This window comes from Colias eurytheme, chromosome 26 (assembly GCF_061535395.1).
Source record: "Colias eurytheme isolate Ceu_HAF_F1 chromosome 26, ilColEury1 Martin Lab GWU primary, whole genome shotgun sequence".
Taxonomy (NCBI): Eukaryota; Metazoa; Arthropoda; class Insecta; order Lepidoptera; family Pieridae; genus Colias; species Colias eurytheme.
This window is the reverse complement of record NC_143005.1, coordinates 9552538-9567207: the sequence shown is the minus strand read 5'-3', so window position 1 is coordinate 9567207 and position 14670 is coordinate 9552538. Positions and strand designations below refer to the sequence as shown.

The following is a 14670-nucleotide window of genomic DNA, read 5'->3' as shown; positions in this document are numbered from 1 at the left end:
TCTTTTAACGAGGTAAATAATAGCTCTATTTGCTTTTTCTCTTATAATTAATATATGTATGTACTAACAATAGAAGGTAAAATACGAGGCAAATAATTCAAAGCTGTAATTTTATCCGCCATTATATTATTATTGTAGGTACGTTCATTTGGTATCTATACAGTAATTAACTGATTGATTAACAAAGGAAAATATATACTGCTCTTTACAAAATATATCATGCTATATGTATTTTCATGCTCTTATTAATAAATAAACTGCGAAAGAGGGTAAAATTTCGTGATCCGCACCGCATTTCAAACGCACTATTAGTAGCCGTAATTTAGTATTTTTTGTATAATAACCGATAAGTATTTGCCTAATTTTAATATTAATATGTAGCTTAGCCTTTTATTAAATATTCGTGACTTAAATTACATTATATTCCTACTTGTAAAAGTAAAGGGACCTAACTCATCTACATTTAAGAAGTATGAGTCCGCTTGGAGTCCGCGCTATCCGCTTAGGAAAACAGAATGAAAATCGGTGCAGTAGATTTTTAATTTATCGCGAACAGACGTTTCAGACGAATTTTATAATATGAAGTGATAAGTATAAGATAGTTATAGATTGTTAATAAAGATGAATTGGTTCGCAGTATCAGCTCGTCCAGACCCAGAAACTGTAAAGGTCAGCAGCGCTTCAGTGTCCCGCTCGCAGACCTCCGTGCGGGCCACCGGAGAGAAGGGACAGGCGCAAAAGGCTAAGCTGGTATGTACTGAAATATTTGTGATTATGACCTGAATTTGATAATTATGAAATTATAATATCAATATGTAGCGTTCAATTATTCCAAATATGTCAGGAGTTTTTTTTTTGGTAAAAATAATGGGACACAACACTTGTCTATATTCAACTCGGTATATTCAGTTTAAGAAGATCAACATTGAAAAAACTTAAAAGTCAATGCTGTGTAGCTACTAAAATATATTTCATTGAAGTTAAATCAATATAATACCTATAGGTAGTACCTACTTATGATTAATTATCATGAGTAGTAGGTAGTAATCCTCCACCAGTACCATATCAAAATATCAAGTAATAATGTCATGATATAGAAAACTGTTCAAATACGAACTATTTGGTACAAGGCGCGAAATTGAAAGCAGATCGGATGACATCATATTTGGTATCAGCACCATTTAGTGTTTATGTACCTATTGGCTTATTTCGAGAGCATATATTCATTTCATAAGTTTCGTTTATTTGGGTAATAGCAGTAACTTGCCATTTTCATTCGGTACATAATTGAAGATATTTTGAAAGTGTATGCGACTGATTTAATTAAAATTTAGAACCTACCTATGCCATATAAGAAAATAAATTCTGTTATTATTTTTAAGGAAAAATAGAGAAAGATCTTCCATTCACTGGATAACATATAGGCAATCTGTGACTACGAGAGTACAGTAGTAACAAGTAGTGAAATTCAAAAGGCTTCTTGTTATATACTGTACTTTTATATTTTAACTCTTATATCTTACCTAAAGCACAAGATTTTACCCATACCAAGTTACCGCTATACCCTCTTTTTTATCCATATTACAGACGCAGACGTCGTTCAAATGGTCGGAGATGTCTCTATACGATGGCCGCGATGGCCGCCCGCTCTACATTGTCGTTGACAACATCGTGTATGACGTCACCGAGCTCAATGCATATGTAAGTACTAGCGGTTCGCCCCGGCTTCGCCCGTGGTACCTACATGTTTAAAATATCCTATCTCTCAAGTTGGATCGAACTGCACATGGTGTGCGAATTTTATTATAATCGGTTAAGTGGTTTAGGAGTCCATTGAGGACAAATATTGTGACACGAGATTTATATATATTAAAGATAAATCGCTTTCACTACATAGTATAAAATAAAGTAGCTTTCTCTGTCCCTGTATGCTTAAATCTATAAAACTACGCAACGGATTTTGTTGCGGTTTTTTTTAAATTGATTTAGTGTTTTAAGAGGAAGTTTTTAGTATAATTATAATTTATTTGGCTTTAGACGAAGCGGGTGAAGCCGTTAGCTAGTGTAATATGTAAAAGAAACTCGTGTTAATTATATCACAGTCAACTGGTTAAATTAGCAATTACATTAATAGGCTAGGCTCTTGATTAAATGGTGCTATTTGATTATGAAATGAAATTATTAGAAACGATCTCTTGTTCAAAACCCATAACATATGTTTATCCAACAAACATCTTTTTTACAAATAGATAACCATTCTTATGTCAGTAGTTAATAAGAAGGAGAATGCACTAGTTTTCTCAAATATAATGAATACATACTGTAACAGCTACATAATAATAATATTTAGGGTTAATGCGGCATATAAAATAATGTGCTATGCGATAATTAACACTTAACTATGTTAAGTAAAAGCTTTTGCGAATAACTGAACCGTTGGCCCAGTTGTTGTTTAGTTTACTACTAGTTACTACATAATGCGCTTGAAAAATATTTCTAACTTAATTTTGGTATGTTTCAAACTATTATTAATAATTAATTATAATGGAGGATAAAGTACGGTAATTTATTTATTATACAGTACAAATTGAGTGCCAACAATGACTTTAAGTTAACACTTAAAAAATTGAGTATGTGTAGATCTGTTTATTTTATGACAAGGCTTTTGTGTTTTATTAAGTTTTTACCCAAAAATAATAAACGGCATAAAAGTATGATTAGAAAAACGTGTTTAAAGTGCATTTAATGTTATTAAAATGGAAGTAAAAAGTCCTGCAATAAGTTAGGGATATTATTGGAACAAATCTTTTGATCTATGAATTTTCTATCGTGCAATTAGATGATTAGCATTAACCAGAGACGGTTTATTTCAATCGGGGATCGAAGCCTCTTCACTCATTTTAGTGATTAATCACGAAAGAGATGAATTCGTGAAAGACTCTATATCCATGAAAATAATTTTAGCTTCACCAAATTTCTAAAAGCCTGTATCTGGCATGTTTGTTTTGTTTCGGTTTATTTATAGACGGTCACGGGACGATACGGGCTTTAAACGTTAACTTTAGAACAATATTCTTTGTGAACTAACGCCGTGCAATAAAAATTTAAAATAGATTTTTGGAGCGATATTTGCGTAATACAAGGAAATACAGACGACACTCTTTTCTCATGTGGAGTCTATTTTGATATCGCTAAAAGGAAATAATTGAAATAAATTGTTTTTGATAAAGTTTTTAAAGAATAGAGTTCATTTTATGAGAGACTAGCTTACCGCCCGTTTTCAAAGAAAAACCCGTTCCCGTAGGATTTCCGGGATAAAACCTATCCTATGTCCTTTCTCGGGTATAAAAATATCTCTATACCAAATTTCATGCAAATTGGTTCAGTAGTTAAGGCGTGATTGAGTAACAGACAGACAGACAGAGTTACTTTCGCATTTATAATATAAGTATGGATTGTACTATGAGGTCTTTATTCGTTTAGAAATTAAACATTTGAATATACAGTGACTTCTGTCACAATTTTTTGGCCTATTATGTTTTTATAAATAAATTAACTTTAGTTTTTGTAAAATATTTTGTGAAGCCACACACACGAATCTTTCAGTGTTTTACTATACACATAGAACCCACGTATATATTGCTCATAAAACAAAGTAAAACGACATTAAAGTATTTCTTGATATTTTACAGTATTCACCAAATAGTGCAGGCGGAGACACATTAGCAGTGCGTTCCTCTGGCTTACCTCCCTACATTTCGGAAGATACTTTACAGCCATATAAAGTTGGTGTAATTGTGAGTATTTGTTTTTTGTAATTTATATAATAGGCAGTTTCTTTATAAAATATAAAAGGCAAAGAGCCGGTTCATTGTGGCCACGTAAATTAAACAATCCGAATAGGATTGAAGATAAGATTTAAAAAAATATATCAGAAGTTTAGGGAGGACCATACTTGGCCTGAAATAGAAAATTAAGCTTGTTAATAATATAATCTAAAAACTATAATTAGTTAATTAATATTAACACTTACTTTTGAGGTATATTGAAACGAGTTTATTATAAACAATTTTATTTTATATGTTTTATTTTTATAATATATTTATGTTTTGAATATTATGACGCTAATAAACTTGTTATATTAATTAAGGATTTTCTTTATTGTTTCAGGTGGCCTGAAAAACGTGGTGGATATCAAAAAATTGAAAATCTGTACCCACTCTTAAATGTGGTTTAAAATTAGCACTTCTTTTGTTCACTTCACATTCAAAATAATAAAATATGTTTTATTCAAACCGTGTTTTTATTATTGACCTATAAGTAGTTACTTATGTTGAAATTAAATGAAATAATAAATTTAAGTTTCACCTTCATTTACATTACAATTTTTTTCAAAATAACACACTTAAATGTAATTCCAATTAAATTGAAATAATCCATACTTATCAGAAATACATACTTGTTTTATCTTTAAAACTAAAATTACCTACACGTAGGTACTCGTAGAACAAATAAAAAATTTTATGTTTAACAAAAGCCCACAATACAGGATTCCAACCCACCCCTTTAATTATTTACACTTCAGTTGCTTAGTATGGAGTAGTTTTACAGTGTGATTAAATATAATAATCTTTTTTATAATTTGTTATAAACATATAGCAATCTATACTAATATTATAAAGCTGATGAGTTTGTTTGTTTGTTTCTATGAACGCGCTAATCTCGGGAACGAATGGTCCGATTTTAAAAATTCTTTCGGTGTTAGATAGCACATACATTGTGGAAGGCTATATTATATCATCAGGCTAATAAGACAAACAGGAGTGGAGCCACGCGGGTGAAACCGCGGGGCGCAGCTAGTAAATAATAATACGATTTGTCATCGCACTATCTCACGTAACAATGCAAGAAATGAGTAAAATTATTATCACCAGGTATTTCCAGATATCTTATCAATTTTATAATTATTTACGATTTATTATCTAACTACATTGATATTGATAAAAAAATAATTAACCGTTCCTACGATTTATTACATAATAAGTGTGTATAAACGTATTTGCAAATATTTTTATAACATTTCATATTTAGTCAAATATGTTAGAAATACCAAGAAAAAAACTAGAAAATATGTGACATTCAGGCAATTCAAAGATTCCGTTATATATGAGTAGTGATTTAGTTGTAGAAATAGATACATAAAAGTTCATGTAGTATTATAAAACACAGGAAATACAAGTTCAAGTACAAGGGAACAAAAGGTCTTATCGCGATGAGCTATCTCTATCAGACAACCCTGAAATAGACGGTAGTAGACATGTGATATAACATGATTAAATATAAAAATAAACTTTATAAATGTTCTATAAATATGCAAGTGGATAGATATAAATTAGTATCATATCTTTATTTGATTATGGCAAAAATCTAGTACATATTATATAAATATATAATCATCGTAATCATCTGCCTTATATATCTGCCTTACCTATATTTATGGCCATATTATATTGCCTACATTTGGGCACAAAATATATAGGCTGTTCTTATGAGGTTTCTGGCCATAATTATTCAAGTATTGATTAGTAGACGTCACAGGTTTATCTTTTTCATCTTGGACATGCCTTTTGCCTCACCATGTTTTCCGTCACCGTTTCGAGTAGTGGTGATGTTGAAAATAAGTGGATAAATTCAAAATCAATTTAATTTTACCGCTTATCACTAAATAATCATTTCAAGTGTAGGCTTTAATCACTAGGAGTAATAACTTCGCACTTCTAAGAATATACAATTAGTTTTGTTTATCATAATAAAATGTCAAGCACTTACAAAGTTGGTCAGTTAAGGATAGTACCTGCTCTGACTATTCATTCATTATTGAGTTTCTTAAATAGACTGATAGGCAACAGCTTAAAACGAATGGCTAGTATAGTTGGGTTTCATTTAATTAGTTCTACGTGATTTTCATTTTATTTTGCAACATAAATATATGGATAGGAAAAATATCGTTCAAAACAGAGTCTTTTAGATTGAGATGTTAAACCGTCTCTAGGCTAGAAATACCCAGAAGGGCGGGGACAATTCCAAATATGACGATTGAACATTATCAATAATGGCAAAGATAATGTTTTGGATAAAGTGTGCGTGATCGTTTATCAGCTGCAGCGTCGATACGGTACCGGAGATACTCACCCGCATTTGCCGTCCGCCTCACAATACGTAAGTGGATTATTTATTTAATTTAATTTTAATCCCAAAATTTAATTTAATATTAATAAAAATAACTACTTTAAAAACAACCGATTTCAAAAACGGAAAAGTAAAAAATAAAAAAGATTTGATATTATTAATTACTACATATTATTATTTACATATTATTTACTTTTCCGTTTTTGAAGTCGGTTGTTTTTAACGTAGTTATTTTTATTTAATACTTTTTAGTGTATTTTTCAACACGAATCAAACGAGCCCAAACTCGATAAAGTTGAGTCAATATATTAACATCATCAAATCAGCTCTATGTCATGATAATGTTTGATCACTATCCAATTTACATACGTATACAACATTTGAGCTCAATCGGTTACCGGGAAGTGAATCAAAATTACTTGCTAGATTTCAATTAAGTCATCGAGATCAGATAAAAATGCTCATAAAATAAAAAAAACTACTGGGCCTATCCGAATAAAATTTTTATGGGACTAATTCGACACCATTCCGCATCAAACAAAAAAAGAATCACGTAAATCGGTTCAGAAACCTCGGAGTAATCGGTGTACATACATAAAAAATAAAAACATATATACCGGCCGAATTGATAACCTCCTCCTTTTTTTGAAGTCGGTTAAAAATACAAAGAACTAAAGCGGGGTTTCAATAGAAGCGTGTTGTTTAATCATTAAATGGTTTATGTAAAATTAACGATTTCATTTCCGGGTGATTTCATCGGCTTAATTGAAAACGTCAGAATTATATCAGTAATTAAATTATTATTTTATGAGTGTTATAAGTTATAGATACGAAGTGCTGGTTGTTGTTGAAGGTTGGTTGTATTATTGCCTATATGGCAAAGTTTTAGTATTTCAGTAGTTGTCGATGTAATAGACACTCTGAAAATGTATGTAGAGTTGTGTCGACGAAATGTTCATTTGAATAGTTAATTATTTATTGATCAATTAGTTCGATCGAAAGTACTACTAAACTAATTACTATATCAAGAAATTATGCTCGTTCCCCGAGATGGGTGTTGAATATACCATCCCATGGTCCAATGTTCTCGTAGGACAAGACACCTCCATGCATCACGGTACAAATACAAATAAAAACTAAGGCTTTGCAAATTTCTATATCCCACTATGTATTACCTGTTTCACTTGTGCCTTGCTGCGTTTGATATTTTTTTGCGATTGCGACTGATATTACAAATACATTTCGGCGAGATGTGTTTTTACTCTACTTCAGCAAGTTTTAATTTGGAGTGCAACGTGGTGCAATTTAAAATTAACGATGAGCATTATACTAAAATGTTTATAGTTAATTTTAAGTTGGAAAATTTGTTTTTCTTCCCTTGTCTCGTAGGTCTAAACTACGTTTGCTAAAAACGCTTTATTGCGTAATTTTTATGCAATGACTAACTTGGCAACACACAGTTATCTAAGATAAATAAGATGTAGATTTGTTTTCAATGTGAAAGTAAATTTATCTTTTCGGTAGGATGCGCAGATTATTACAGAGAGTGCTTACCTATAATTTTCAATTTTCAACCAAACATAATACATATAGTGGCATTAATTTCTAACACGAACTTATTAGCTTAGGGCGCGTCTAAAAACTAGTTAAGGGGGCGCATAAAGCAAAATAACCAATCTTCTATTAGATGATACGTGTAATATGCAAGACCAAATCTAAAAAATAAAATATATATCAAACTAGATGATATGTTTAACGATTCTGTTTAATCAAAAACATAAAATATTAAAATTTACTCGATAAAAAAAAAATCACCAAGTTAGCTCTAATTTTCACACTTTTACGTTTTCTACTTGACATGGTAATACTTATTATGATTTTTTTTTCATAAACAATTATATTAAAACATTTGCAAGATATTTGTCAGAGCATTTTGTGTAATTACTTTTAGTTTTGGTTTTATCTGCGATAAACCACTTTTATCGTGACAAAATCAAACGTTTATCTCGAGAAAAAAAGAGCGCCAAAAGTGGTTTATCGCAGATAAAACCAAAACTAAAAGTAATTACACAAAATGCTCTGACAAATATCTTGCAAATGTTTTAATATAATTGTTTATGAAAAAAAAATCATAATAAGTATTACCATGTCAAGTAGAAAACGTAAAAGTGTGAAAATTAGAGCTAACTTGGTGATTTTTTTTTATCGAGTAAATTTTAATATTTTATGTTTTTGATTAAACAGAATCGTTAAACATATCATCTAGTTTGATATATATTTTATTTTTTAGATTTGGTCTTGCATATTACACGTATCATCTAATAGAAGATTGGTTATTTTGCTTTATGCGCCCCCTTAACTTGAAACCATTTCTAGTGCTTTGAGCGCAGCTTTTTCTTACTTTTAGGTATATTCGCTGTAAAGTAATTGTATAATATATGTAATTGAAATTTCAGCAAAATGGCCGACCTCCAAAGGTACAAACGTGCTGAGGTAGCAACCAAGACCGGTAAGAACGGCGCTCCCATCTGGATTATATATAAGGACTCCGTTTATGATTGTACCAAATATGTTGATGAGGTAAGATATCCTGTAATCTATACTAATATTAAAAAGCTGTGTGTATGTTTGTGTGAGTTTGTTTGTTTGTTTGTTTGAACGCGCTAATCTCAGGAACTACTGGTCCGATTTGAAAAAATTCTTTCGGTGTTAGATAGCCCATTTATCGAGGTTATATATCATTACGCTAAGACCAACAGGAGCGGAGCCACGCGGGTAAAACCACGAAGCGCAGCTAGTTTCTAGTAAGAAGATAGATAAGAATGATGAAGAAGATATAGATGATGTATGTATTATGAGGTGTATGTAGTGTGATAAGCTGGAAAACATGTCCTTGAGATGTTTTTGAATCTGTTCCTAATGATTCTGTATCATTGATAGTAATGAATTATGATGAAGAAAGATTGCAGATTTGATAGATGATCCATGTTTTACATACCTACTTCTTTACTTTGATATAAATTGTATGTGCGATGTTATGGGGACGTCTTCGGCGGCGGGCTGCTGGGCTATAAATAGACTACAGGCCCATGTTGAAAAAATTATGGGTCATTTGACCCACCACCTGACCTATCTAGAATGATATAAGAGCATAAAATAATAAGATTCAGCATTATGACGACACTCGTAAGCTGTCCACCTGAGTGCAGATGAAAATTCGAAAGTTCAGGTAGAGATTTTCTCCCCTTGTCTCCATGATTTTTGTACGGCGTTGCGGAATAATGGCTTAAAAGCAGTATAGAAATAGTATGACACAGATGCCGTACAAAAATGGTGGTCCACAAAGTCGGAATTTATTTTTATTTTTCGACAGTTGCCGGGGTAAATTTGGTCATTTGATTTTGTACGTCATCTGTGTCATACTATTTCTATACTACTTTTAATCAATTATTCCGCAACGCCGTACAAAAATCATGGAGACAAGGGGAGAAAATATCTACCTGAACCTTCGAATTCTCATCTGCACTCAGGTGGACAGCTTACAAGTGACGTCATAGTGCTGAATTTTATTATTTTATGCTCTTATATCGTTCTAGATAGGTCACCTGGTGGGTCAAATGACCCATAATTTTTTCAACACGGGCCTGTAGTCTAAAAGTCAAATATACCTTTAACCACTAACTTTCTGTTTATTTCTTTTAAGAAGTGAAAACTTCGTTAGAAGTACTAAGCGTATTCTTTTTTTGGTAAATAATAAAATACATTCTACATGGTCGTCATGCTTTGCATTATAAGTTTCCACTACTATCGTATAGCTACGCTCAAACATTTCAAGATCACTTAATATTCGCAATAGGTACATTGTAATATATTTATTATATTTCACTCTCTAGGCTCTAAAGTAATATTTTCGTGACAAACAATTATTACGCTATATAATATTGTTTTATCTATTTTGGTAAAATCCGCTCAGCTGCACAGATTAATTGATGAAAATAGATATATGCTTGATATATGAATCATTCGGATTCATAATCACTATCAGTTGTTTATTGCAGACATAAAGTTAATTATATATTGTTTTTATAGTGAAGACGAGCACTTGCAGATTTTTTTTCTTTTTATTTAGCCTGCTAATCTATACTAATATTATAAAGCGGAAGAGTTTGTTTGTTTGAACGCGCTAATCTCAGGAATTACTGGTCCGATTTGAAAAATTCTGTCAGTGTTAGATAGCCCATTTATCGAGAAAGGCTCTATGGGCTATAATATTACATCATCACGCTAAGACTAAAAGGAGCGGAGCAATGCGAATTAAACCGCGGGGCACAGCTAGTTTGGTTTATAATGAAACAACGAAAGTTGCAAAGTATTTCAGAAATACACTCGGGACTTTACCTTCAAGTGTTTGTTTACATAGTAAGATATCTATAAGCAATCGCAAAATTTATCTCGGAATGTGTGCATACTTTCAGTTTTTATAGATAGACATTATGTTTTTGGCACTTCAAATGTAATAAATTTTAAAGTTATTATATACTGAACTGTACCGATATTCTATTCTATATAATATTACTGTAATAAATAAATGTGTTGGGTGCTAAATAACTCGAAACACTCGAAACACAACTACAAATATTAGATCTGTAGTCAATTAAGAAAATAATTGTTATTATTTTTAGGTTTAAATACCCATTTATTTTCATTTTAAAAACAAACACGTCGAAACGAAATTAAGAGTAAACAGAGGGCGGATGTTTACCATTTTTTAAATTAAATTATTTTTAAAAGCCATATTTTCTCTTGATATTGAAAGTGTAAAAATAACATATAAATAAGAAGAATAAAAATTTGCTTCTTGCAGCATCCAGCTGGTCCCGACATCTTGATAGATGAAGGCGGCAAGGATGTCAGCAAAACCTTCGGGGAGGCCGGCCACACTGCAGACGCGTACACCATCCTCGCCAAATACAAGATTGGAGAGTTGGTTGAAGTAAGTATGACAAAAAAAATACGTAATTGAACTCCTCTTCCTGTACCCACAATCCACATACGAAATCTTGCTTAGATCAAGATATAAGATGATTTTATTTTATGTCATATTTTTTAACATACCTATTTTTAACGTAGGTACTAGGTACCTATATGCCTAGTGTCTACTATAGATGACTGCGCGCGTGAAGACTTAATATAGGCTTTATGCACGCAAAGGAATCGAATCGGATTAATAACATATTAAGGCGTTACCCGGCAATTTCGACTATGTTCAACCTCTATAAAGTCTGGTACAACATAAAGCACAATACCGAAAAAAATATATAAAATAAGATGGTCTTTGATCTTTAATTGCTCGCGAGGACTTTTTTCCAAAGTTAATAGATTTTTAGAAAAAAAATGTGCCGTGGTCATCGATTTTTCCGCAAATACTCTATAAACTTCGTAACCTGCTGACTTAGAGCTCTGAAAATTTTATGTTTAATAAATTATCAGTTACACAACAGTCCCTGACGAGGATTTTTTGTTTCACTGATTGGTATCTTTTTAAATACAAAATGCGAGGAAAAAAGAAGGTGCAGCGGGAGAGGTTTGAGATCCGTCAAGTATGGTCAAGGTTATTAGCGCATGTATAAGCCTTAACTATAGGTATGTGGGAGTATAATCATAAAGGTATTTTTAGTTATTCCAGCGTATTAAAAATAATTGTTTCTAGAAAACTTAGTATCGATACGAGTGTGACATTTTAGATAATTGCCGCCGACTTATTAGTAATGAATAAAGTGCCAATAAAATTCAATATTAATTCGAACCAAACGTTGGAACCAAATAATGAAAGGCATGGTTTGAATATTCAACTGCTTTGAATAATTCAAGTATTTCTTTATGTTTTCTAAATGGATTTTATGCCACCTATAGGTATAGGAAATTAAAAGAAAGCCATGTAAAATTTTATTGATAAGACAGATAAAAAAAAATGCGCGTCTAAACATAGGTTGTTCAGCGACTATAAAGGTATTAAACAGTTACCTACTTTAATTCCCAATTTTTTTATCGCATTTCTGTTGTGGACGATTGTCCATATCAGATTGTGAGTAAACTTGAAACGTATTACGCCATTATGCAGATATATTAGGTGCATACCTACAAAGTCCTAACCTAATATATGTGCATAAAACACAGTCATTTGACATCGCCATTATCTACTTCATGTTAATAATAATAAAAAAGATCTCTTTAACTAGAAGCTCCATTTAATGGAGTATGCACTGTATAAGTTTTAGGCTTTATTTTAATGCTGTAATTAATAATTATGGAACAAAAACTTTGTGAGAAATAACTCAAATTTCGTGTCAATAATATTTATTTCAAATCAATTCACATCAGTTTTCATTTGTATTTTCTTCCAAATAGTAAGAAATATCCCATCAACTGGCTCTACTCGAAAAACATTTGGCAATAGAATGGCGCTGCGCTAAGCTAGTAATGATGTAATTGATTAATTCGAGTAAGTGGTAATTCCTATAACGGCTCTTCACACACACGACGTCGCGCGTCGTAACGGCGATTTCCTGAAATGTTAAAAACATACCTATATGTTACATGAAAAAATCTGTTACATAAAATTAAAAACATCTTTTAATCGATATACTTAAAATGATAGGTATCGATTAAGTATTTATTATTTGCTTCCTTCAAAAAATATACCTACGCACTTTTTTATACTTTTCTGATTGATTCGAAACTTCTCTATTCATTTCAATCAAATTTATGTTTATTTGTATTTTTATTAAATTTAGCATGTCAGGCTAGTTATGTACCAGTCTGGTCAAGAGTAAATAGTTTTGTGGTGCTCAATTCTTTATTCATTATTAACATAAACATTCAACAGTCGAGTAAAACAACAAAACAAGTGTACAAAAAAACATGTTAATAGAACACCAAACAAGTCGTTTTTCCATCACTCGTGTGAAGAGCTCTAACATTAAGAATGGCCCATACCCATCTGGCGTAAAAGTATATTTGGCCATTGGACCCAGAGCATTTCGCTACAATATTGTTCTATTGATGGCAAATACAGCATTGTATGATGTGTAACAGCTACAATATATACCTATTATGAAACATGAAAATAAAATTATTACAAAAACAACTTTTATATATTCTAGCAAATCACATTATGAATTATATATTTTTTTTCATAAACTTGTATTAACTATTTTAAAACGCATAAAAAGGAAATCTTTATTTTTATACATTTTCTATCCTAACTCCTCAGAAACGGCTAGACCGGTTTTCATGAAAGTTTGCAATTATGCATATCGTGCAGATTTATGCCAGCATCAATTTTTTTACACCCTTAAATTATTATAAGATTAAAGGCGTAAGCAGAATCAGCGTTTGCCGGGTCAGCTATGGCTGTTGGCTAGTAATTATACAAAATTGTCCCTGCTTTCTTTCCTAAAAATATGTTTTCGAATTTTGAAACTAGATGGCGCTGTATCACAATCAAATATAAGAAATGTAATTATGTTTTATTACTAATTTCAGGAAGAGAAGCATTACGACGCCAACGGGAAGAAAAAGAAACGGGTGGTGGCTGCACAACCAGAGGGTGAAAGTAGAGGCTGTCTTAGCAGAGTTACTTGTGGGTTGCTAGGCTGAAAATCATTTTTATAGACTCGTTTAAAAAAATGCGAGACACGAATGAAAAAAATTATCAAAAATATCTATTGAATATCGAAATATGTTACGCTTTTTGTTTACATTAATTGTGTACCTAGTAACTATTTTGTTAACATTCAATAATAATAATTATTAATTGCGAATTAGTTAGTTACTATAATAATTATTAATTTATTATACTCAATACAGGTAAAAGATTAGATTATGTAACACTACAATGTGCATGTTTGTAGTTTTAAATGATAAATTATCGTGTAATAGGTGTAAATTTAAATTATTATTAAAAACCAGTACATATTGTGCTTTTGTAATCTGTAATATTCTTGGTGGTATTCGAAATTTGTATGAGTGATATTTTTAAAAAATAAATCTAAACATTTTTTTGTATTATTTTGTAATAAATTATTTTAAGTATGACCCTATTTTTCTTTTCAAATTTACCTTGGTTACCTATAAGGTAGCGTTTAATTGGATAACATATATTTTCTCATAAGACTATTTTAATAACAAAAATTAGAAGAAGAAGAAGAGAATATAATATTATTTGTATACGTAGTATATTATTATTAGTCTGTGATATATAAGAGCACTAGATTTCCGCCCGCGGCTTCGCCCGCGTTTTCAAAGGAAAACCCGCATAGTTCCTGTTCCCGTGGGATTTCCGGGATAAAACCTATCCTATGTGTTAATCCAAGTTACCCTCTATATGTGTGCTAAATTTCATTGTAATCGGTTCAGTCGTTTTTACGTGAAAGAGTAACAAACATCCATACATCCATACATCCTATATATATACATATA

At 31.3% G+C, this 14670-nt stretch overlaps 2 protein-coding genes across 2 annotated transcripts; both read left to right on the top strand.

Annotated features, from left to right (window-relative positions):
- The first annotated feature begins 621 nt into the window (after positions 1-621).
- On the top strand, positions 622-4259 carry LOC149897356 (uncharacterized). Its single transcript, XM_090116577.1, has 4 exons — positions 622-750; positions 1588-1701; positions 3693-3797; positions 4171-4259. Exons 1-4 carry the CDS (start codon positions 622-624, stop codon positions 4177-4179), a joined length of 357 nt encoding a protein of 118 aa, XP_089972703.1. The 3' UTR covers positions 4180-4259.
- Positions 4260-8649: 4390 nt separating this feature from the next.
- Positions 8650-13933, top strand: LOC149897355 (cytochrome b5-like). Its single transcript, XM_090116921.1, has 3 exons — positions 8650-8769; positions 11054-11182; positions 13735-13933. Exons 1-3 carry the CDS (start codon positions 8650-8652, stop codon positions 13846-13848), a joined length of 363 nt encoding a protein of 120 aa, XP_089973047.1. The 3' UTR covers positions 13849-13933.
- The last annotated feature ends 737 nt before the right edge of the window (positions 13934-14670 follow it).

Excerpts from the sequence above, each read along its gene's own strand:
- LOC149897355 (XM_090116921.1), top strand. The coding sequence starts at position 8,650 with ATGGCCGACCTCCAAAGGTACAAACGTGCTGAGGTAGCAACCAAGACC. Across the intron at positions 8,770-11,053 it reads GTACCAAATATGTTGATGAG|CATCCAGCTGGTCCCGACAT; the intron begins GTAAGATATCCT and ends TGCTTCTTGCAG. Across the intron at positions 11,183-13,734 it reads AGATTGGAGAGTTGGTTGAA|GAAGAGAAGCATTACGACGC; the intron begins GTAAGTATGACA and ends TACTAATTTCAG.
- LOC149897356 (XM_090116577.1), top strand. The coding sequence starts at position 622 with ATGAATTGGTTCGCAGTATCAGCTCGTCCAGACCCAGAAACTGTAAAG. Across the intron at positions 751-1,587 it reads AGGCGCAAAAGGCTAAGCTG|ACGCAGACGTCGTTCAAATG; the intron begins GTATGTACTGAA and ends TCCATATTACAG. Across the intron at positions 1,702-3,692 it reads TCACCGAGCTCAATGCATAT|TATTCACCAAATAGTGCAGG; the intron begins GTAAGTACTAGC and ends GATATTTTACAG.